At 39.9% G+C, this 26,180-nt stretch overlaps 1 protein-coding gene across 1 annotated transcript in view; it reads right to left on the bottom strand.

Annotated features, from left to right (window-relative positions):
* XK (X-linked Kx blood group antigen, Kell and VPS13A binding protein) overlaps positions 1-23,373 on the bottom strand; it is a 45,184-nt gene extending 21,811 nt beyond the window's left edge. The window contains exons 1-2 of the mRNA XM_001083067.5: positions 22,735-23,373; positions 14,678-14,940 (exon numbers count right to left, since the gene is read on the bottom strand). Coding sequence (XP_001083067.1) covers positions 14,678-14,940; positions 22,735-22,979 — 508 coding nt within the window. The 5' untranslated portion in view covers positions 22,980-23,373. The remainder of the gene's footprint in view (positions 1-14,677; positions 14,941-22,734) is intronic.
* Between the last annotated feature and the right edge of the window lie 2,807 nt (positions 23,374-26,180).

The raw sequence follows: 26,180 nt of genomic DNA, 5'->3' as shown, positions 1-26,180 counted from the left end.
CAGCATGGGGCTTCCTCAAATGAGTGATTTTGCCAATGGATGAGGCTGTGAGGAGCCCTGCCAGGCTCTGGAACCCAGGCATCAGCAATTCTTCTTGAATTGGGACATGTCAATTAGACTGACTGTCCCACCCCTAAAGAATTGGTGGCACTCAGGCCTGTGCACCGGCATTTCCGCATTCTGTGGGGCGATGTAACTCCTGTTGTTGTTGTTGGTCTTGTTGCTTTTCAACTCTAGGATACAGGCTATCTGACAGGTCACTGACACATACTGCAAAATGCATTGTTCAACACAGGTTCAACTGTCTTCCCTCTCAAAATGTCATACAAGAAGTTTTGTTTCCAATTACATACTTATTTTGATAACTCTAAATAATCTTTAGTTGGTTCTCTTTTATTTTATTTATTTATTTTGTATTTTTAGTAGAGACAGGGGTTTCACCATGTTGGCCAGGCTGGTCTCAAACTCCTGACCTCAGGTAATCCACCCACCTCAGCCTCCCAGAGTGTTGAGATTACAGGTGTGAGCCACCACGCCTGGCCATAACATCTGTTCATTTCCTTATGCGTAAACAACAGGTTCACATCTGTATGAGCAACATAATTTTACCCTTTGAAAAATATATTTTAACCACTTTGGAAGTCATAACAAGATGTCCAACTGATTCACCTGTAAGAGTCAGGTAAACATTGCTGACAAGGAAGTGCACCTCGTGAGCAGTTAAAGCCTAGGCATGTCCTTTCTTCGCTCTCATAGGTGAATCCAGAGCACCAATAGAGCTTTGTTGACACCCTCGTTTTCTCATTTGAAATCCTCTCTACAAATTTTGTGTTTCTATTTTGTTCTGGTTCACTTACAACCAGTTAAGTTATTCCCCTTTACCATTGAGAGAAATGGTTTGAAATCCGATTTTAAGGTCTAACAATCTGGAGATCTAAGTACATCCATGGTTTAGAGAAATCTAGTCCCTATTGGGTGACGGGCAACAGAAAGTCTGGTTTGTCACCCTTTTTGTTAGTTTATTTTTCTAAGCTCAAATCATTTAAGAATTTCATGCCCTTTGACAGGAAAAGAGCTATTAAAATCTGGACTGGGGAGATTTTCTGATTTTGTGTTCAATCTTGATCCATGCCTGAAATTGAAGAATTGAAGCTACAAACTCTATTTCTAGCTGTAGGTCTATATGTCTGTAATATCCTCACTCTGATTGTACGAGTGTATAATGTTTTCCTACCTATGCACAGTATTAATACGTTAGATTATAAAGTCTCCCAAATTAAAGGAGTTCTATTCTGATTGGCATATCTAGACAAATAACTGCTTACATAAATTGAATATAACTAGAATTTCCTAAAATACGCAAATTGTACTATTGATTTTTAAATGTGCTAGTCTAAAAAATATATTATCCTAGAAACCAACTCAAAACCATTTTAAGAATTCAGATTTATATAATTTATGTAACTCTTTGGCAAATAAGACTAGTTTAAGACTTTGAGTTTAATGTAAACATCTCTGATTTATCAGTGTCATATTTAATACAAGCATATATTTTTATACTCTTGGGTATGTTTTTCCTAAACTTATACAGCTTTTTGATCAAATGAGCTAGAATTATTCCTGTCAAATATTTAAAATGACTTAAAAACTTAAATCTATTTTTAAGCAACTTGAATCACTGTTCTGATAAATTTGTAGTTCCATAGTAATGAGGTTGTATAGTATGTTACCTTGAAGAGCATTTCCAAAATTTTTAGATAACTGAAGATCTTGGCTATTCATTGGCTTTCCAGATCATTTCTAAGTAAGACAGAATTCTGAAAAATTGATCAGTAAGCACAGTTTTCATTTATACACCATTGCTTGTTATTCGTACATGCCACAAAGAGGCTTTATCTTTGGGTCTGTAAATGAACATTTTCATTTCTGCCACACTGTGGAATTAAATAAGGGAAGTATGTGGCTGGATAAAGCTCAGTGAAGTATATTCATGAGATTGGTTAGGCTGCTAAAATGACAGAAATTCACAATTATCTACTCCCTGGTTTTCTTTGTGAAATACAAGTAGCTGCTTAAAAGTTATTATTAATACAAGTGAATGAGATTACTAGGAATCTCAAGATAATGAAATTTTTATTATGGGCAAAAATGTATATTTCTGTTCTAAAGAAAAATGACTTGTTCCAGGATGGGAATGAGGAAGAATGGTGAAGGATAAAACCTGAGTGAATAAAGAAAGTTGTAGGAGGTTTGCAGAAAGAGTCTGAAAAGGAACACAGTTTTGTGTTAACATTTTGCCAAATCTGGCTCAGTTTTGATGGGTTTATTTGTGAGACTGTCAAAGTAAATAGTGGGTTATTTAAAAGCAAATATTTCATTGAAACAAATCTATAATTAGTTTTTCTGTGAAAATGAGTTTTCTTGGAGTATTGGTCTGTTCTTAATAAAAGGTTGTAAAAGATTACTTTTGGCGTGTATTTGTTTCCTATAACTGCCATAACACATTACCACAAACACAGTGGCTTAAAACAACAAATGTTTGTTGTCTTAAAGTTCTAGAGATCAGAAGTCTGAAATCAGTTTGGCTGGGCTGAAGTCAAGGTGTCAACAGGGGCATGCTCCCTCCAGAGGATCAAGGAGAGAATCCATTTCCTTGCCTTTTCCAGCTTCTACAACTGCATTCCTTGGTTCCTGCCTCTTTCCTCCATCTTCAAAGCCAGCAGTGCAGCATCTTGTTTCACTCCTCACATTGTCTTCTTCCTCTGTGATCAAACCTGCTGCTGCCTCTCCCTTATACGAACATTTGTCCCGGGCCCACCTACATGACCTACAATACAATAATCTCCCAACCTCAATCTCTTTATCTGCAAAGTTCCGTTTGCCATATAAAGTGACATATATAGCTTTCAGAGAGTAGAAAGTGAATATCTTTGGGGTCATAATTTAGCCTAAAATATTACCTATGTAATCCTGCCCTAAAAGTAGGGATTCTGCATCTTACCACAATAACACTTTTTTTCCATAACTTTATCTTGCCCTTGATTATTCTCTTCAAAAAAAAAAAAAAAAGTTCTCCATTAAGAATGTATTAAGGTCTTTTGTATGTTTATCCAAATATTGTACTGTCACTTTAATTAACAGATAGCCAAGCTACAACCATTCATGTACTCAGCCACCCATGATCCTAACTTAATTCTCAAATCTCCTAGCAATTTTGCCTTTCAAAATAAAATTCAAAAGTTTAAATGAAATAAAATGAAACTCTATAAATCTTTTACACTTAGACTTATCTTTGAGATGTCCAACAGAGTACCTAGAAAATAGGAAAGATTTGTTCTTTCACTTTATAAAAAGATAGATATTAGATAAAATTAGTTTTGCTGCTGTTAGTATTGATGAGTTGCATGGAAAAAAGTAAAATCAAAAGAGGTGGTCTCCAGCCTGGGCAACATAGGTTAGATCCTGTCTCTTAAAAAAAAAAAAAAATTAGCCAGGCATGGTAGTGTGTACCTGTATTCCCACCTACTTGGGAGGCTCAGTGGGGAGGATGGTTGAGCCCAGGAGTTTGAGGCTATGGTGAGCCATGATTGTACCACTGCACTCCATCCTGGGTGACAGAGTGAGACCCTGTATAAAAAAAAAGAAAAAAGAAAAAAGAAAAAAAAGAAAAGAGGTACTCAGCCTTCCCTAGATAAAATCTGAATATGAAATATATTATTAGTATAAACATTTCAGAAGTTCTAGATTGTATGAGAAGTTCCTAGAGATTTGTCAGTGCCCCCACTGTCCATAGTATGTTTCTAATTATCAGAGTCCTGCTAGTGCTTTCCTTCATGATATTAGGCAACAAAATTATGGTATTAACAGTCATCATTTCAGTAGATTTCTAAAACTATTTAGTCACAACTTTCCTTTTAAGTTTTATGAAGCATCTTCCCTCACGGCTTTTTAAGTTGAGGATGCACATCAAACCTTTTTATGGAGGTTTAGTAAAATACAGATGTCTAGAATCTACCATAGACTTACTTCAAAATATGATTAATCATTATGCTGACATACATTTTGTTCAAAACTTTTTTACATTGGCTTTATTATCTTATTTTGTATGTCACAATTTCTTCTTCAGTTGTATTATTTTTGTTATGTACTTCTACTGGACTTTTCACTTTATCACAAGTCGTAAGTGAACCATAGGCACTTTAAGTCTCTATCATCTCCAGATGCTTTTTTTTTTTTTTTTTTTTTAATTCTTGTTGCCCAGGCTGGAGTGCAATGGTGCGACTGCAGCCTACTGCAACCTCCACCTCCCGGGTTCAAGCAATTCTCCTGCCTCAGCCTCCCAAATAGCTGAGATTACAGGCATGTACTACCACGCCCCGCTAATTTTGTGTTTTTAGTAGAGACAGGGTTTCATCATGTTGGTCAGGCTGGTCTCGAACTCCTGACCTCAGGCTATCCACCCACCTCGGTCTCCCAAAGTGCTGGGATTACAGGAGTGAGCCACCATGCCCGGACGATACTTTTTTTTTTTTAAGAATTGTAGTCTCACTTTGTGGCCCAGGCTACAGTGTAGTGGTGCAATTGTAGCTCACTGCAGCTCAGAACTCCTTTGTTCAAGAGAGTCTCCCAACTCAGCTTCCCACGTAGCTGGGACTACAGTTACATACCACCATATCCAGCTAATTTTTAAAATATTTTTGTAGAGACGGAGGTCTCACTATGTTGCCCAGGCTGATCTTGAACTCCTGGCCTCAAAGGTTCCTCTTGCCTCAGCCTTCCAAGTTGCTGGGATTACAGGCATGAGCCAGTATGCCTGGCTCTCAGATAGTTTTTGATTTACACTGATGCTTCCCTAAAGGCCCTACAATCAGCTACAGGAGGGAGATTTTTGTCTTCAGCAAAGAAGGATTGTCTTAGAGCACCATGAAAAAGGTCAGTACCTCAAGTACTTCAAAGACTAGGCTCTTGAACACAGGCTTCTCATGCCATCACATTGCCACATTTAAGACAATGGTTAGTGGACAGATCAGAATTACTGGAACACCTTAACTGAGACATATTTGTGTTCATAACACAGTTTAACACAATGTCCAGTGGAACAAGACCTAGGTTTGCAAAGTCCAAAGACTTATACTATAAAATCAGCACTTTTCTCCTAATTTGTCTGGCCTTCCCCAAATAAAGCACAAATGAATATTCTTGGGACTGAGTTATTGAGTGCTTCCCAAGAAATCCAAGAGATCCTAACACCTTGGTATTGAAGACTTTAGCTTATTTTTCTCAGAGGAGAACATTAAACACTTTCTCTTTTGAGACCCCTTTTTCAGGATACAGTAGAGGAAGGAGCCCCAGGCCATCATTCTACTGTGCTGCCCACTCACCATGTGACTTTACAAGAACTGATTACCATCACTGGGCCTCAGTGGCCTCAGCTGTATAATGGAGACCCTAAAAGAATCATGTCCTCTGAACCCTATGTACCCATTTTCCATAGAAATATTTTGCTAGGAAAAGAGCACAGTCATAATTATACATTTCTAGCTGATCTTTGAAACAATTTTTCCATTTTCCTCACTGGAAAGTGATGGGCCCCCAAGTAAACTACACTGTAGGAGACCAGAACCCAGTTCTGCCTCTTCTTTCAGTATGTTGTCCCTTCTTGTCACGAAGACTCCCTTTCACAGTTGCCTTGGTGAATTCTTTTTATCCTACATTTCAGAACTCAACAATCTTACATCTAACATGCTCCACTGATGCTAACTGTTTTCCTTAATATTTTTTGGTTTAACAGAAGTAGTTCAGCAACATTTTCACCAGTATTATGCTAAAGTCCTAAATATAAGAGGGATAAATCTGTTTTCATGAAGACTCTGAAGGAGAAACAATACCAACTGCAAGTCCTGTTTACTGCTTTTCGTTAGATTTAAAATCTAAATCTAAATCTAAAATCTAAATCTAAGAAGTTTGAGGACTGGTACAATGAACTGTCTGTTACCAGTCAGTTACGGTAAGTATGGACATTGAGAGCTGGCATTAAGGAATCTGTATACATCTGATTTAGCCACATTTAAATTAGTGGGCTCACTTTTTGAACAAGGTGTATACCAGTGCAGTTGTTAAACTCGAATGACAAGTCAAATATGAGTGGCATACTAGTAATACAACCACATATCAGTTCACAATGTACTGGAACAAGAAAAACAAGGAAGTTTGCTTGGTCCTACCCCAATGATATTTTGAGAAGCACTGCACAATATACTACTTCATTAAATGAGATCGATTGTTCTGAATACTGTGGACTTGTAATTAATTTATAGTGAAAGTAACAAACTCAAGTATCTCCATTAATCAGACAACTACTATAAATTAATGAAGTGGATCAAATATAGGACCTCATAGGGAAGAGTGTGGAAGGAATGTGGCAAACCAGAGGTCCAGTCTTCATGGAGCAGTAGCTAGTCATCTCTATGTGACTGTAATCATGTATACCCTCATTTCTACTTCTCAAGAGAGCCAGAAATCCAGACTTCCAGGTAAAATGTTATTGATTTTCAAATGCTACCAGCTTATTAATTTTCTTTTAAGATGTCTGCTTAGAACTAGCAAACCTATCCGCCATCCAGTTTGAGTTGTAAGATGCCACTTTGTAGACTGTGCTTTAGGAAATAATATATTAGAGATTAGCAGTGTCAGGGTTGTCCTTAGGGCCATGTGGAAGATGTGCTTGTCTAAATCCCAGAAGTCTTTCTTGCCATATCATGTCCACTGAACCTCATATTTCGAGGCACCTCATTGTCAAGCTGCTCACCCCACCACTGCATGATTCCTTATGGAGAGCCATGGAGCACTCCCAGCCTTAGCCCAGCTCCTTGCTTCCTCTTCTGTGCATTTGAGCTGCAAGCAGGCCTCTCTCTAGCAACTCCAGGTGGGGAGTCTCCTTCAGCTCATCACTTCATGGCGACAGCGCCCCCTCCCCTGGCCGAAGTGAAATATCTTTGTGTCCAGGACATGGGTTTCTCACAGCCTAGTTTTTAAACACGAGACCGCTATTTACTTCATTCTCGGGACACTCCTGTGAATTAGTCAAAGGGCAAGCTGGGTCCTTCTGCTTAGAAAGAGGCAGAGAGAGGGCGAGTCACAAGGCAGGAGGAGCAAAGGGGACACAAAGAGGAAGGGCTCTTCCTCTGCCAGGCACTCTCCTGTCTCTCCACAGGGTTCAGCAGGATGTGGCTCTCATAGCCAGTGGACCAAGTGCCCAACAGTAACCTGAGAACCAGGCCCAGATGTACCCCGGGGAAGCCTGCCTGCATGTCTGGGGTTAGGGAAGGAGACAGATGCAGCTGTTTATTAGGGGTCACACTGTGCATATCCCAAGTGGACCCAATCTTTGGGAAAACTAAAGATAAGGGACTCTTATTACCGCTGTTTTACACATGAGCAAGCCTGCCCAGCAGGAGTAAATGAAAGTCCAAGACCACATGGTCAGAAAGTGGTGAACTAGGATCTCAAACCCAGGTTGTCTGATCTGTTATTGAATCTGGCTGAGCAGCCTCCTGGCCAGCAGGCAGCAGAATGCGGCCATAGAGGATCCAAAGAACGGGTGAAAATCTAAAATAAGGACATTCACAGGCAAGGGGACAGATTGCTACAACACTTGATGTGACACCTTTTTTAAACAGTTCAGAGCACAAGTTTTTAAAAGTATAGTACATGCTCATGAAGGCTGTTTTGAACATGGTTTGGAAGCTAGTTGAACATGGTTTGGAAGCTAGTTATCTTTGGAAAAGATAACTTGGAGGGTCTATGGAAACTGAATAAAGGTGGTAGCTATGGCAGTAGCATCACCCACTTCATCCAAAAAAAAAAAAAAAAAAAAAGTACAGTACATGCTTTAGAGGCCATCACTCGAGACAGAATTACACAGGTTATTTGTATACCTTTGAACCTGTTTTTGGCCATTGATAACTCTATGCTGTTCTATGAAATACATGATCATACACACATTATTTTTTCTGGGAATGCGATTGATAATTGTGTTTATAATGGAATACATTAACAAATAAGTTTTGTAATATTTTGTAACCATTAAGAACGATTGGATTGCATGTCCTAGGCCAGAGAGCTTTTATATAATGTTACTACTTAATTTAACAGTGTCCATAAGAGGATAGAAGAATATATTCCAAACAAAGTGTCATAGTACCAGTTACTAATCCCTGTCTCAAGTCTTTTTTGGAATGAGGCAGGGTACAAATAAATAAATAAAATAACATGACCAAAACTCTCTTTTTTTTGCATTTTTCCTTGTGTTTTCCCCATCACTCCTCAATCTCCATGTAAAGCCTGTCCCATGAAGTTCATGCCAGCCAGTATGCAGTGTGCCCCTCTCCACCCACCCCTGTGGCCACTGCCCTCTGACTTCAGACCTTTGCTATTCTGAATAAAGCCTCCCGCACCTCAGTCAGAGTCTGCAGTTCCACCCCAGGTTCCAGCATCAGGTCAGGAATTTATCAAGCCTAGGAGGCCCCCAGCAACTCCCTGGCCTCACAAGGCCTTGCAGTTCAAAGCCAATGAGGAAGTCTCTATATCTTTATCCCCAGTCAGCTCCTCCCACCAGGGCCAGTGCTCTCACCAACACCACTGGAAACTGCCCCTTCTATAATCACTGATTCAAACACCCCACCTATTCAGCTCTCTATGGGATAGCTTCTCCTAGATGTCTCAGAGACACCTACAACCCAAAATGGGAGAACCTGAGAGAAGTCAGGGGCATTGTCATTAAAGACTTTAATAGCATGGGCTGATGGCAGCAGCCTGGAGTCTCTCATCTATGGAAATTTTTGAGGCTGGATGAAATTGTTGATGAAGTCCTGCCAGGTTCGGAGACCCAAGCATCCCTCCTTCTCGGGCTGGGGCACCTCATCAACCTGATGGTGGGTACATCCTCCAAGAGGCATCTGAGCTGCTCATCCTTGTGCATGGCCCTCTCCATGTGTTCTGGGGTGATATGCACCCTGCAGCTGTTTTGGGCCTCCTTGCCTGCCTGCTCCAGGATGTTGGCCATCAGATACTAGAGAATAACAGCCAGGAGAACAGGTGTGGATGAGCTCAGGCACTGGGAATACTGACCTTCTTGCAGAAAGCCGTCCATGTGGCTAACAGGAAGCTACAGCTAGGCTTTTGTGGAGCAGGGAAGAATCTCCTTTCTAAGGCTCCTTTTTGCCCTCACATGGTCTTGGTGAGTTTTGTTTTGATCAGCCCTCGTCGGTTTTCCCACTAGCCTGAGCCTCTCCAGGTACCAGTGCTTATTCCCGCCCATTGTGCTCCAGGCCCTCCTTGGTCAGGGAGCTGCCTTCATGACAACCTCAACTTTGTGATATTATTGGTGTCCACTGAGCCCTGATCAAGCCTGGCCTCGAAATGTCTCTGACAGGAACCTGCTCACCCTAATAACTGGACCATCTTTTTGAGGAAAGTCTAACTTTATACTTGACTTAAACATTCTAGCAACAACAACAAAAAACGTGTTTCAGTCAAAACCTTGTCCTGTCTTCACTACGCCAATCCAGGTTCTGTGATTCTAGCTTTGTATGGCCAGTGAGCTCATTTACATTCCTCTATAAGCTGTAAGTCACTAACAGACATGCTCAATGTCTTGTACAGTAGAGGTTCAAATGTCACCCTTCTCATGCTGTAATAAAACCAGTTTTACTTCCATTTACATACTCATTTTGATATCTCTAGTCAATATTCCTACATCTGTCCTTTGGGTTATCTTATAAGCTGGTCCGAACATCTGCTTGTTCTCTCATGAGTTAAATAGAATCTTTAAAATGTGTTCATTTCTTTAAGCCTGAAACTGAAAGTAAAATATACCTTGCAAACCTGCTACTTCACTACCAAGACAAATGGAGATCCATGGCTACAACAGTCCATATCAGGAACTGGGAATTATTCTTGACATCTCTCACTGCCTCACCTTCATATCCAATCAATCAACACATTGTTCCATTTACGCATTCTTAATATTGCTCCAATAATCCACTCTGACTATTCCAGTCCAGGCCATTATTCTCACCTTGACAACTATAGTAGCCCACTTCCTAGCCTCTCTGTTTCCTCCTTCACTCTCCTCCAATCCATTTTGCAGAGTAATCAGTTTCTAAAACTAAATTTGATCATGAGACTTGTTACTTAAAACTCATCAGTGCCTTCCCATTGCCTCTGGAATAAAACTTGAAATCCTAGGATGCTCTTTCCTGATTTTTCTTCATCTGGCTTCTTTTCTTCATCTAGCAGTTTTCAGTTTAAACCTAAGTTTTGGAAACCTTTGTCTCATTTCCCAGACTCGGTTAGACACCCCCCAACATACCCTCAGAGAGGCTACTTATCTTTCACTTTGCAGGATTTACCTTAAATAAATTATGCATTTGATTAATAATTTGTCTGATGTTTATATATCCTATTCGGAGATGATTGGGGCCTGTCTACCTTATTCACCACTTTATCCTCAGAGACCAGTATAGGGTCTAAAACACAGAACACACCCAAGAAATACTCATTGAGTCCATAAATAAAGTCACACAAATCTAACCTCAAATTCTGGCTCCTCTGGCAGGCTATGAGTACAATTTTCCTATTTTTTTTTTTTTTTTTTTTTGGAGCCAAGGTCCTCCCAGGCTCAAGCAATCCTCCCGCCTTATCCTCCCAAGTAGCTGGGATCACAGGCATGCACCACCACTCCCGGCTAATTTTTGTATTTTTTGTAGAGATGGGGTCTCATCATGTTGCCCAGGGTGGTCTCAAACTCCTGGGTTCAAGCTATTTGCCCACCTTGGCTTCCTAAAGTGCTAGGATTACAGGTGTGAGCCACTGTGCCTGGCCCAATTTCCCTCTTTAGTAAGATGGAGACATTATCTACCTCAGGGACACTGTGTAAATGAAACAGAAGAATGCCTATCACAGTACCTGCCACAAATCAAGGGTTCATGAAACAGTCATTTTTACTACCAACATTACCACCTTGAGTGGAATAGAGAAGGGTACTGTGAGGGACAGGCAAGCCAAATGGCAGGCTGCAGGGGCCTTCACAAAGCACAGTAACGTTGGTGTGCTCACTTAGGCTTCAGCCCAACCCATCCTCCAAGATCCTCAGACTTGAGCAAGCCCTTGCTGAGAACTGACTAGACTCAGGGAATCTCAGGATGTCCAAACTCACCCAAGACTGAAGCTCACAGACACAGTGTCCATTATTCACTGACTATGAGAAAGAAAACTTCCCCATAGCATAAGATTCCATTGATATGAAAGATTCATAATAGTCAAATCTATAGAGACAGGAAGTAGATTAGTAGGTTGCCAGGGGCTAGGGGCAAGGGAAATGAAGAGTGACTGTTAATGAATAGGGGACTTCTTTTTGATGTAATGAAAATGTCTAAAATTGTCCAAAACTTTTCGGTGCAATGAAAATGTCTAAAACTAGACAGTGGTGATGATTGTATAACATTGTCAATATACTGAAACCTACTGAATCGTACACTTAAAATGGTGAAATTTATGTTATATAAATTGTATTGCAATTGAAGAAAAACAATAACTCTCCAGTGACCATGTAGCTGGCTCTCCCTTCTCTCCCTCACGGCAAACTCTGCTAATGCCAAATCCATCAATGTTTGCTCAATGAGCACAGAATCAGTGAGAGAGGAGAGAGTTACAGAATTGGAATGCTGAATAGGGTCAGGTTGTGATGGACTCTATGTCCTTCTGTCAAGAGGGACACATTTCTATTGGTCTGGACTGCATTTAGATGATGTGGCAGACACTGTCAGCTGCCTATTCATTTTCCATTCCTCTCACTATCTTAAGAGAACATGGTTTTGTTTTGGGTGGTCATGGGCCCAACCACATGCAGGCCATGACTAGTCTAACCCAATGTTCTCAAACTTTATTGATAATAAAATCACCTGGAGCCCTTGTTTAAAGAACAAAAGGGAAATAAAAAGAAAAGACATAATTTTGGCTCCCATCCCAGACACAGCAAATCACAGTTTCCAGAGATGAATCCTGGCAATCTATATATTTAACAAGCCCCCAGGTAACTCTAATCATCATCAGGGAAGTTTGAGGAATACTGGTCTAAACCACTGGTGGCAAACATTCCTAGACCTGGCTTTCCTAGCATCCCTTGAAGCTAAATGACTGATCAGTTCTGGTTAGAGACCTAAAGTCATTTCTGTCAGAGAGATTTCTGGAAAAGCTATAGTTTTTAATAAAAGGAGGAAGACAAAGCAAAGTCTATTAGGGAGATTCATGGAAAAGCTACATTCATTAATAAAAAGAGAAAGATATCTACCCTTCCTTCTTCAGCCCTTCTTACTGTTTTGAAGGTAGCTATGATGGTTGGAACTGTAGTAGCAACCCAAGCAAAAGGCCAATGGCTTGGCAGGGACATCAACTTTGCCACTATTGAGCAGCTGAAATAATGTCAGCAACTGTCTACTTCCAATATCTAGTTAGATAAGAAAAATAAACTCTAGGTTAACTTTACAGTTAGGTGTTTGTTCCTTGCACCAAATACATTTCTAACCACATGACAGACACTACCAACATTTGCCTCTGTGACACACCCTAGACCATGCTCCATTCATAAGGGTCTTACCCTTTCCGAGTGAGATAATCCTTCCTTATATATGTTAAGGCAGTGATTGGGGTTAGTCAAGACCTGCATAAATGGCAGCCATCTATCTTTTTAACAAGACCATGCGCACTTCCTTTTTCCATAGCTATTTGATTTATCATTTAACTCTCAGAGGACTTATGGTTTTCCAAATTCTTTTGGGACATTTCAGATATCCATTGTGACACTGACATTTTATAAGATAGATCTGATTTTTCCGGAACAGAATTATGTCTGAAAAATTGTAACAAGGGTTGGCAAACTTTCTTTGTAAAAAGTTAGTAAATATTTTAGACTTTGTGGGCCACATTATGTTTATTGCAACTACTCAACTCTGTTGTTTTAGTCCCAAAACAGTCACAGACCATACATAAATGAAAGAGCAGGGCTGTGTCCCAATAGAACTTTACTGACAAAAACAGGCAGTGCCCAGATTAGGCCCATGGGATGTAGTTTGCCAACCCCTCAACTGTGAGACAATCGTCACTAAAAAAACTTGAGTAAAAAAATTGGATCTACCTCTAAAAATCAAATAGGCTATCATCACATCTGATTTATTGCTGTATCCCTGCCACTTGGAAAAACAATAAACTGGGAAAAAGAGTATAGTGGCATGCAGTTTGGTCAAGACCCATTCCAGTTATAATTCCTTAGGGAACATGGATGCTGCTATATTTATTGAGCTTTTACTCCCTACCAGGTGTTGTGGAAAGTATTTCCATATAAATGTTGATCCACTAAGGTTCAAGATCTCTACTTGAGATCCTGACTCATACTTTAAGAAACACAATCAGGCAACCTGGATAAGGGAGATGGCTCAACATGTAAGTATCCTGTGACTCTGACTAGAATTATTACCAGCCAGTCTGAAATATAGGTAGAAAGAGGATAAAACTGAGTGAAGTAAAACAAATAAGTCTTTCTTATATTCAATGTTTTCTTAAACATGTATTTTTTCAACTTAAGGCTTTTAAATCATTTTGTATACCCATAATAAAACTTACCATAATAGTTTTCATTTACCCATAATATTAATACTTGGGAGGGTATCCACTTCTCATTTGTAGGCTTTTCAATAAAATCTTGACTCTGATGCAAATAGTGTTGTTTTTTAAACTTAACCAAAATCTGCTCTTATTTTGATGATGTGAGAATAGCCCAAAGGTAGAACATTGTCTTGACTTATAAACTGATATACCTATTACAAATCTAAGAAGACAGGAAAGTAGCCTTGTTCCATTATTCACCACAAAGTTGTTAAGCCAACTGTCTCAACTTGTTGAGAACCAGCACTGAAAGACAGAGTGAAATCCCAAGAGGACCAGCCTCCAGTAGCTGTATTTTCAGCCTCTGGTAAACTATATTTTCTAAAAATGGCCACAGTGGTATTTTTGGTCCCACATGATCTTCCAGAACTCTACCATTCCCCAACAAGAGTCAGAGTTGGCTTCCCTCTCCCTTCCCTTGAATCTGGGCAGAACTTTTGAGTACTTCAACAATGAGAAGGAAGCAAAAGTGATGTGCCCCAACTCCCAAGCCTGGATCACAAAAGCTGATACGGCTTCCATCTGGCCTTCCCTCATTCTTAGAACACTCACCCTTGGAAGCAGCTACCATGCTCTAAGGAAGCCCAAACTCACTCACACAGAGAAATCAAATGGAGAAGATCTGAGACTCCCAGCAACAGCCAATATCAAAACATGTGAGCAACAAGACATGTGAATGAAGAGGCCATGAATAGATTCTAGCCCCCCACCTTTGAGCCACCCTAGCTGATCCTTAGTGGATCACAGATTAGGTAACCCTTTTGAGCCCTGCCTAGAATGCAGAGTCATAAGCAAAATAAATGTTGTTATTTTAACTGAGTTTTGAACATAGTAACTAGAACATAGATTCAGAATTAAATGCACTTAAGAACAAATTTCCTTTGAAACAAAATAAACTATGTTTTGCTTCTCATTTTGATCCCCAAATGCAGGCAGAAATTAAAAATATACGTACTTCTTCCAACAGTGACGTCCTGCTGCATGATACTTATGTACAGCTGTAGGGTCAGCTGAGGGGCTGAGCCCAAGAAAGCCTGGATCACTGATGCCCGGCTGAACGCTGATCGGTGGGTGATTAGCTTGCCTTCTGCCTGGCCCACCTCTTTCTCAATCTCCTCTGAGAGGCCATTTTTTGGCATTTGCCTCTTCTTGGTGATACTGACATAAGGCTCTTCATTGTTGCCTGACTGAAAGTAGATGCAGAAGACTTCAAAACACCTGAAAACAAATCAGCAAGTCATAATAATTAGAGACAGACAGGATTCTGACTTTCCATGCTCATCCTACTTACCTTTAGCCTGATTCTCAAAGACTTGACTTGACTACTCTGAACTGTAGTCACTCTTCTAAATCAACCACTCCAAGGACCAGTTCTCCATATGCAGTCCTCTTGAGGCTTTCCAAGAGGCCAATGGGAATGTATGAGAACCAAATGAAGAAGTAACACCAAAGGCCACTGAAGCAAGGAAATATCTTAGAGAATGGAAAGTGGTTCCAGCTCCAGGGTCACAGAAATAATGTGCAGTTTTCCTTCCTGACACATACTAGCTGTGCAGCCATAGCCAAGTCACTTACTATCCCCACCCCAGTATATTCCCTCCACTATAAAGCAGATATAATGCCCACTTTGTCATATTGCTGTGAAAAATGATAATACAGTGTGACTGCATGCATGCACGCACATACGTGTGTGTTCCACATCCAAAAGATGCCCCAAACCACCCCAGTTAAAGCAGAAGCTATGGCTTGGAAATCCTCCAGCACAAGGCAGCTTACCATCTAGCATTTCACTGGGAGACCACGACATGTTACCTATCTCTCTGTTTTCATTTGTCCTTACAGGGCAGGACTAAAGTTAGTCCCACCTAGGGATGGAGACTTAATCAGTGACCTTTCCAGACTGAGAGAATACCTGGCTTTTAACATCTGAATTTCCTCTCTAGGTAAAAATATGGATGCTGAAGCTGGAAGAATACTGAGGTCTGTGATTAACTTTGAAGTACACACACACACACACACACACACACACACACACACGAATTGATAGATGGATAGATATGTGAAACAAAATGTTAATTGTAGAATCTAGGTGGTAAGTACTTGGGCATTCACTATAGAATTCCTTCAACTTTTCTTCTGTGTGTTTGAAAATTTTCATAATAAAATTCTGGTGAAAAATGTGTTTTCCCTAGGAGTAAGAAAAATACTCATGGCCGTAGGTTTATAACTTGTTAAAGGACGTTTTGTCCCTCCTCTAACATGCACTTTTATAACAACCTTATGATGCTGCCAGAAGATTTTAATGGCTTCATCTATTTCATTGAATGTTAATGTTATAATGCTAACTTTATACTGTCACCCTGAGGCGACTACGGCAACTGGAATGTATTTATAGTTTGAAATAATAAAACAAAGCTTGACGTAAGAGAGGAAATGCAGGAACCTTTCTGGTGAGTACAAAGTGGACATATTTTGTGATTAATACCATTTTTCATTTGTTGCTAGGATAAAGAAAGTGCATGGTGTGTGTGGGTGTGTGGGGGTGTTGATTTGTGTACGACATTTTGTCCCGTGGGGTCAAGAACACTTTAATGTATTACATGAAAATATGTAAAACCACACAGACCAGTTTCTTCAGTTGGAAATAATGTCAGTGAAGTTCAGGCCACAAGTTCAATCCCAAGCATGTCCAACTGAATTTTCTCTGAAGGAAAACTCAAATTAATCACTGAGGGCTATATGAGGCCTAGCAACTTCACACTGTTGGACCACTGACCACAACAAAGATTAGAAAACAGAATGAACTGTCCGGGTGTGGTGGCTCACGCCTGTAATCCCAGCACTTTGGGAGGCTGAGGCAGGCAGATCACCTGATGTCAGGAGTTTGAGACCAATCTGGCCAACATGGTGAAACCACGTCTCTATTAAAAATACAAAAATTAGCCAGGCGTGGTGGTGCACCCCCGTAGTCTCACCTACTTGGGAGGCTGAGGCAGGAGAATTGCTTGAACACAGGAGGCAGAGATTACAGTGAGCCAAGATTGCACTACCGCACTCCAGCCTGGGTGACAGAGCGAGACTCTGTCTCAAAAATGTAAAACAAAACAAAAACAAAAACAAAACAAAAACAGAATAAACTGATAATCATCTTTATTCTCAAATATGAGATGAATGCAGATGCAGTTTACTAAGTGCTGTGGGGAATGCAGACAGCTGGATACCCCTGCCTCATTCGGGGGCACTCACAATCTAAATGGGATAGTGGGACATACGCACAATAAGAATAATAAATAATGAAAATTAATATTTATATAGCACTTTCAGTTATGACATTTTATCACGTATGATCTCACTTAGAAGAAAATGTATTGCAACAATTTAAATCATAGCATTATGTATAATAGCAAAATTCTGGGAATACTCTAAAGGTCCCAAAAATGAAAGAATAATTAAATAAATCCTAATATATCAATTCAATGAAACATTATACAGTCCTTAACATCAATGGTATAGAAGTACAAATACCAATATATAAATTTTTTTCAAAAGACAGTCTCACTCTCTCACCCACACTGGAGGGCAGTGGTGTGATCATAGCTCACTGCAGCCTCCAACTGCAGCCTCCAACTGCTGGCCTCAAGGGACCCTCACTCCTGAGCCTCCTAAGTAGCTGGGACTCCAGACGCATGCTACTGTGCCCAGCTAATTTTATTTTTTGTGAGGAAACAGTCTCACTATGTTGACCAGGCTACCTATTTTTACCATATTTGGTATGTGGAAGAAGCAAATTACAATAGAATCATATATTTTAAATTACATTTTTTATAAAAAGAAAATCACATATATAAGAAATATATACAGATTACACACACATACCCACACATACATATAAACAGTGAAATGTTTGAGCTGGCTCATACTGACTCAGGAGAGCAGACTGTTAAATAGGAATTTTGTGAGCCAGTTGTTAAACAACTGGTAGCTTGATCAATCATGATGGGAATATACGCATTAGAGAAATCAGCAAACACTGAAAATCAGGGCTTGTTTCCCCCAAGAGACAGTTTACTAGCATGCCATTATAAAAATATTAGTAAGGATATACAACAAAAGCATTAGGAATTGTTCTCTCTGAGCAGTCAAATGAGAGCTTTTATTTTCCTCATTGTGCAAATCTGTTTCCTGCCCTTCTGTCATTTTAAAAAATGTTTTACTTGCATAATAAAATCAAGCTTAGAGTTTTGAAAGACTAAAACAAACAAATTAAATACCAGCACATGCTAAGAACTGAATGAATGAAATGAGGGTTCAGATGAGAAAGCAATTTTCCTGATGCCAAGGAAGGGGCTGGATGAAACTGGAAGCATTCTGCAGAATTGTAGACAAAGTAAAACTTCCATGGTCATTTGATGGAAATGAAAGAAGGTCCTAAAGCTCAGGTGAGACCTCTTGTAAGCCACTGTTTTTTCCCAGGTGATACATTTGTATTAGCATAGAGTTTTACATGTAGTCATAGGTGTTTAATACATTTGTAAAAGGCCCCAAGACCTCCTGCCACTGTAGGTTAGGAAAACTGATAAGAAACAAACTACTATTCTTGCAATTCTGCAAGACTCATCTAATTACTCAAAATCTGTTTTTATTTTTTGGTTTTTTATTTGTTTGTTGCTTGAGAGGTTGGCTAAATAAAGCCAGAAATCAGATACTTTTATCAAAATTGAATACTCAAGGTAGTTTTTCAGTAGCATCTACACCAAGGGAAAGCAAATTTTCTGTGAAGTATTTATAAGAAAGTAAATATTTTATTATTTGCAGGCCATGGTCTCTGTTGCAACTGCTCGATTCTGTCTCTGCAGTGTGAAAGCAGTTGTAGCCAATACATAAACCAATGAGCAAGGCTGTGTTCCAATAAAACTTTACCTACAAAAACAGGTGATGGGGGTATTAGGCCTGTGGGGTACAGTTTGCTAACCCCAATGTAGATAATCAGCAAGTTGATCCTTATTTTTTACTTTATCCCATTTTCAAGCATCATAGCAGAAGGAGCTTATTCCTTAGCTGAAATCATGCATGCGGATGTCAGCATAAATAATCTGTGGTACCAGAGACCCTAATTAAAACACTTTTTCCGAAGAAATACTATAATTTCCAATAAGCCACATTATCTTCACATGACACACATGCTCTGTAAGCCTACACAAAACCCAAATTGGTTAAATAGAAAATGCTGCAAAACCTTTGAAAAGCCACTTGCTTAATCTCACTGAACCTCAATTCCTGGACTGTAAAAATAAGATAATGACAGTTAACTCACAGGGCTTTACCATGGATGAAATTAAACACTGTATATAAAGGCACCTTGCAAATGAAAAAAGAAATTCTCTTCAAATGTAGACTATTAACATTTTAAATTCTTTAAAAAGTTTAATGTAGAAGGATATATTATGGTGCATCATTTTGCAGTATTCTGGAAAGGTTTTGGGAACTTCTTAGGCTTTATTTTGTAAATGCAGATTTTTCATGTACCATTTTTTTCCTCACTATACCAGTAATAAAAAAGAGATGAGGGGAATTCCTTGAACTTGTAACTTATTTATATTTATTCCTCCCAATTAATTTATAAAAATTAGCATAAATGTAAAAAAATCATAAACAGAATTTTTAAAATGTTTCTGTGTTTTAGGTAAGAGATCTTTTCCCTGCTGTGGTTTGCTAGAGTATCTATTACAATACACAATAAGATTTTCCTCAAAATCATAAATAAATTCAAGGCATTACCCAAAGTTTGTATCATTCAAACTTAGGCTTAATGTGAAAACAATCATAAAAACTGTAACTCCCATTTTAAATACAAGACTGACACAAATGAAATATGGTGCTCTCCCTATGCCTCCCTAAAGGAAAGAAGGAGCAAAGCCTAGTTAGTAGTATTTAGCCCAGAATCATTAGTGTAATGTATTGCAGTTTAACTGGGCCATCGTGCTGCATGAACTCAAACGCAGCATCTACCTAGCAAAAACACAAGTTTGGCTAGTATTCATCCAAAGGCAAGAAGAATTAAACTGTCAAAAAAACAATTTAGAAATATTACTAAATCCAATCCATAAAGAAGGGGGTAAGAATCACCATGACACTCCTTTGTTTGAGGGAAATAATTTTTATCTTTATGTAAAGTTGATGTCTTAGAGTTAAAATGGAATCAAACAGTCAGCAGGAAGAAATTCCAGTAAGATATTAAGTCAGGCTAATACACAAGAACAAACTGCTTTTCTTTTAATCTGGAAGCTAAGAGACTTGGAACCACATTTTGTGTATCTCAGTAAGGTCATGGGTCCAATATCTCCTTGAAATAAATCAGCTGCATTAGAATCAGTGACTCCTTGTTGATGGAAGGGGTTTGCCTGTTGTTTTGTTTTTTTATCTTTTATTTTGTTTTTGCTTCAAGACAATGGCCCATTCAGAACTTTCTGGAAATAGGTATTTTTATAGTGTTGAAACTTTATATATAGATGAGACGTTATCTCTTCAAAGCACTAAAAGTTTTCTTTCCTTAATAAAGTTAAAATATTTTTACTGTAAAAACTGAAAAATATAGAAAAATATATAATTGTTTTATTATATGGTTTTATATATTTTCCAGAATATTAAAATCACTCATAACCCCACTATTCAGAAATTATTATTCTTAACATCTTGGTATGTTTTCTTGAGTTCAGGTTTATACTTGTCATCTTGTTTTTATATATATTATGTTATTAGCTTTGTCTTGGGTTACTCTTCGTGTTTAGAAACACTTTAAATAGCAGTAGTGATAGGGTATTATCATTTACTTGGATTGCCAAGATGACCAAACTTTTTCTTAATTTAAAATGGAACTACTAATAGAATGTACTACACAGTCCTCTGCTTTCTTCCACTGAGCACAGGGAACATAATTAGCTCTTTTTAAGGAGCCTTGAGAACATAGTGTGAGGCCTCACTTTCCTCACCTACAAGATGGGGACAATTACATCTATGTCATGGTGAGGATTCAGTGAATTGAGGGATGTAAGTATATATCAAACCATCTAGCACAAGAAGCTTTTGAGAAATGTCAGTTCCCCTTTTTCCTGTTACTCCACTTAAACATTATCTGTTTTCTTCTCACAGATAATGTTAAGAAATGATAAGTGCCCTGCCCAAAGTCAGATCACACTTATTTTACTGAGCGGGAATACAGTCTGGATCACAGGGTTTACCTGGCTAGAAAGGACTAACTCTCTCCTCACTAAATGGCTCCAGGTTCCAGGACTTCTAAAACTCCCCTCCCTCCCTCTCTTTTTCCCCACACTCTTCCCCAGCTATCAGGAAGTCAGCAGCAACCTCCCACTCCTGCCAGTGTACCTGTTTATTTTCCTTTCTAGGATTCTGCAGCTTCTGGAGGCTGAGAAACTTGTTCACCAAGTTTGCTGTGACTGTGTGTAAACTACAAGTCAGTAGTTCGTGTGTCAGCCGGAACAGTTTTCTTTAATATGAGGTGCAAAAATGTTATGGCCAGGTGTGGTAGCTCACGCCTGTAATTCCAGCACCTTGGGAGGCCTGGGCAGGAGGATCATTTGAGCTCAGGAGTTCCAGATCATCCTGGGCAACATAGGGAAAACTTTAGGAGGCCCAGGCGGGAGGATCACTGGAGCTCAGGAGTTCGAGACCAGCCTGGGCAACATAGGGAGACTCTTTCGCTACAAAAAATACAAAAAAAGAAAAAAGAAAAGAAAAAAGAAAAAGAAAAGAAAAGAAAAAGAAAAAGAAAAGAAAATTAGCCAGGCATGATGGCGCTTGCCTGCAGTCCTAGCTCCTCTGGAGACTGAGGCAGGAGTATCACTTGAGCCCAGGAGGTGGAGGATGCAATGAGCTATGATCTTGCTACTGCACTCCAGCCTGACTGATAAAGCAAGACCTTTTCTCAAAAAAAAAAAAAATTATAACTTTGTAAAATTTATCTTGCTCCTCGACGTGTGTATGCGTGTGTGCGTGTGTGTGTGTGTGTGTGAGAGAGAGAGAGAGAGAGAGAGATTTCCTGGTAGGAAAGGTCCTTAGCTAGCTGAATTTTCTAGCAGCTGAGGTGTCTCTCTGGCCTTTCCATCTCTTCAAATTCCTCTGTTGCCTATGTCCAAAATTCAGTATTATAAACCTATTTCTAATCCAAATGGACGGCCTTTGTTTTACTTTTCCAATAGAGATGAAAGGTACTAAAACAACACATTTTAAACTCCTTAGATAAGCCAGTCTGTTTTATTACAATATATTTCTACTTGCTTTGTGTTAATAAAAATGAATTTCCAGAAATGTCACTAACAGTTTTTCTTTACTTAACACATAGCAAGTTTTGTCTTCATGGTGCATGTGTACCAGCTTTAACGGCTACGTTTATAAGTTCGCCAGGGCCGGAAGACATTTCTAGAACCCCATATGTTTCCATATCCCATAATATTCATTACGCCACCAAGAGAAAAGAATGGTGCATGGATTTCTTGACTTCCCTGTGAGAATTAAATATTTTTAAAGCTTTTAGAACAGTGCTTGGCACACAGTAAGCTCCATGCTTGATAAATTAAAATTAAATCACCTGTACATGCTGTCCCCATAACCACAGCTTAGAACACACTTCCCAAGGGTTTGTGACCACAAAAGCCAATCCTGTCAGAGCCTACTTGACCCCAGAGAAACCAATGTCTTTAATGAGGTTGAAGCACAAGAAACTGCCATTTTTGTTGGTCAATTTCAGTTGAATGTTGGCTATTTCATTTGATGGAATGTAACAGGAATTCAGTGTGCCCCAGCTTTATAACCATTATACCATGATTCGTCCCATTCCTGACTGGAATAATGGGGCTGAGGGGCATGGCGGACCGGCTTGGGGCCCAGCCACCTGTCTACACAGGAAAACCGCCTCCCTCCACTCGAGCAGGTCCAGGGATCAGGCCACAGGACCGGGGCTGCGGCCTGGGGCTGGCTCTGGGTGTCTGCACGCACCTGAAAAGGGGCCCAAGTTGCAGCAGGTGCAGCAGCAGTACGAGCGGGCGGTCGCGGCTGAGGTCGCGGTGTACGAAGAGAAGCGTGAGCTGCACGAGCGCGCAAGGCAGTAGCGAGAAAAGCAACGTCAGCGCCTGCCACATGCGGTCCCCGCCCGAGCGGTAGGTGCTGCTCAGGCTGAGAGCCGCCGTTGTCTCGGCCACGAACAGGAACACGGACGCCAGCACCGAGGCCGGGAATTTCATCTCCGCGCGTCAGCGGCTCTCACCGGGGACGGACGCAGTGGCGGTGGCTGTGTGGCTGTGGCTGTGGCGGCGGCGGCGGCGGCCGTTGCTCGAGGGGCTCCCAGCATGCCCAGCCCCAAACTGCTCCCGCGCTCTGCGCAGCCCGCCGAGGGCACGCGGGCCCGGCCGACCGGCCTGGGCTCTGGAGCTGGACCTGGGGGGGGCGGCCGACCTGGCTGGGGTGGGGTGGGGTGGGGCGAGCGGCGCAGCCTCGCCGGGACACGCCCACGCGCTCCGTGCGCCGCCCGCTCGCTCGCTCGCCAGTGCCGGCTGCGTCTCTGTGGTGACCTTCCCCTGGCGGGCCGCGAACCCGCGTCGTGAGACGGCTCAGGCAGTGGCGCGGGAGCTCAAAAGGATATAGTTGGCCCTGCGGGCGTCGCGCGCAGCCTCTGGGTCCTAGAGTCCCTTGGGTCCTATCTTGGGAAACTGTTCACATCCCTTTGAAAAACTGCGACCACCCAGGCCCAGAATTGGAGTCCCGACGCCTTTCTAGCCCAGTCTATTTTCTTGGCCGAGGAAACGCGTGATTCTTCAAAGGGCCAGCGTTTCCGGTCTTTTAAAAATAACCAGACCACACATAGGCTTTTCAAAGTGCAAGAATATTGTCATGCATCCACCACCAAGTGGGAAAAGATTTCACTTTTCACTGTGCCATGTGAGCATGTCCCTTTGTCTTCCAAATACAGTGGTCTGAAGCATTGCTTCCAGTGGTGAAAAAGCGTCAAAGATCGTCCCTAAGAACCAATCTTTACCCCCCAGAAAAACTGACTACAAAGTGTATTCCTCTATAACTGTAAGTAATTCAGGGCAAAGATCAGGGCCTAATAAGGAAGCAGTTTTTTTATTCCAAGGCAGACCTCTGCTTATTGGTGTGCCAGCACCAAGACTAACAAAACTCCTTTTAGCCCATTGAACTTTCCACTATCTTCTTGATATCAGGATGTACTCAGCCCACCCCCGTCCCTCAGACCTCGATAAGCCACTAAATCTCTCTAAAACTCAGGTTCCATAAAGGGATGAGACTTAAATAATTATAAGATCTCTTCCCTTGTTGAAATTGGGGGATTTCAATCTTCAGACATCTCTGGCATTTTTCTATTTAAGAAAATAATGTAAACACAAATAGAATGTCAAGATTCAAAAGGAATCAAAACAAAAAAAAGGTACAGGGAGAGAATGTGGTGGGCTGTTTTTCTGTTTTTTATGTGGCATGAGAAAATCCATTTATGAGTTAAAGGACAGATTCAGCCAGCAGCTGAGAGGTAGCAGGCCCTTTCCCTAAAAGGATTACTAATGTCTATTTATAGAACACAGAAGGCCACCATGTCCTGGGCCAAGATACATACACTGCCACAAATACAGAATCAGCAGCAACACTCCACAGAGTATTTGTGTAATGTTTTACTTGACATCATGGTTAGGTTTAAAGAAAAAATTGGTAGCTTAGAATTATTAATCAGTACACTGAGTATTTAGCATTAGATTTTATTTTAAGGCAAAGGATTATCACAGGTTTTACATTAAGTGTACTGTACATAAATGTATTGTAAGGAGGGGCAATAAGCCAATAAATAACATTGCTTTAAACACTATAAAGTCCAGTTTATAGCGAATTATTTTCTACAGTACAAAACGAATACAGAAAACACATTTGGAAAGATCACAGTGTTTAGAACATTGTAGCAGCAGTTGTAAAAACCATAAGGTGCATCGCTAAGCTTCTGACTCTATCTTGCTTATAAAGAGATTTCACTATACCATGCAGTGGGCTGTGAGCAAACTCCCACGTGAAAAGGAAGCAATATCAACTGACTAGTACTATCCCCTCCAGAAACAATCAATAACAAAAGCTAAATTCTGATGAGCATTTGCAAGTTGATCCTTCTTAGTCTGCACACTTGCTCACTCAGTCTGCACACCAGCTAACTTGCTCCAGTGATCAACGTCTTTCTGTATTATCATTTGCCATTTTGTCCTTGAGAATAATATATACCTTATAGATTATGATTGCTAGTTTCCCTGTCAGACACCTCAGTGGGTTTTGACTAAAGATTAATGTCATGTATTGCATTATACTTTTTCACTAGGACCAAAATACCCATTATTTTTTAAAATATTATGTACATAATAATAGACTTATAGAAAGTGATGTTTTGGTGTATTAATAGGTAACATACTAGAATACTTGAGAATTTGGCTTTATTATAAAATACAGTAGTATGACATTTTGTGATATAGTAAAATATGTGGCAAAATATTCTACTCTAAATTTAGACCTAATTGCTGCAGATGTCTTTGAAAGAGCTTCGAAGTGCCCCTAAGGAAATATAATGATTAGCAAGAGGTCATATAACCTGTTATGGCAAAAAGACATTTTTTAAAAGGCTTTCATTTTGTGTCCGAGTCTTCCAAAATTCTACTTGTGTACAACAGATAACTGCTGTTTGATTTAGTGTTAACAGAAATTAGTAGGATTTTAAAGTAGTAACAACCAATCACTAATATTTGGTAATTTTTAAATAATTTTATGCTTTTAACTCTGCATTTGTGCCAAGGCAAATATATTGCAAAGAGTACAATTTTATTAATAATACTAATTATTTGATCAGTTCCTCAAAATTCAATAGTACTTTAAATAATAGTAGTTATTCATTCCTAGATACAATTTGAAACAAGCAGTTATACTATATTGACAGAGTATTTCTTTGTACCTCCCCATAAGTAAGAAATTGCCCTAATGTGCTGTTTGTGAAATGTATCATTAGGAAGGTGAGCTTTGTTTTTCTCAATGATTACAGTTATATTTCTGTTAAGTATTGTGAATTATGCCAAAAAAGCTTTTTGGAGCAGTAAATTCTATTCGCTGGGAAATACACATTCCAAAACTAACACGTGGTGCTTGACCCAGTATATATTCCCCAGTATATGGCTTTGCAAAGTGCTCCCCCTAATAATTTGATTCTACAAAATCCATTTTTAAATGTTTGTTAACTTAGAGCCATTGGATTAAAGATATTAAAACTCAGACTTCCATGAAGAGTTCCCCCAGATGTTCAAAGTTGAGAAAGCTGTACCTTTTTAAAGATTGGGCTGTCCTTCCTTATCAGATTCTAAAACCAAACTTTTGCACTTAGAATATTTAATTTCTACTGCTGAAGAGTC

The sequence above is a fragment of the Macaca mulatta genome, chromosome X (assembly GCF_049350105.2).
Source record: "Macaca mulatta isolate MMU2019108-1 chromosome X, T2T-MMU8v2.0, whole genome shotgun sequence".
Lineage (NCBI taxonomy): Eukaryota > Metazoa > Chordata > Mammalia > Primates > Cercopithecidae > Macaca > Macaca mulatta.
The sequence above is the reverse complement of the archived record's forward strand: the minus strand, read 5'-3'. Positions and strand labels throughout refer to the sequence as shown.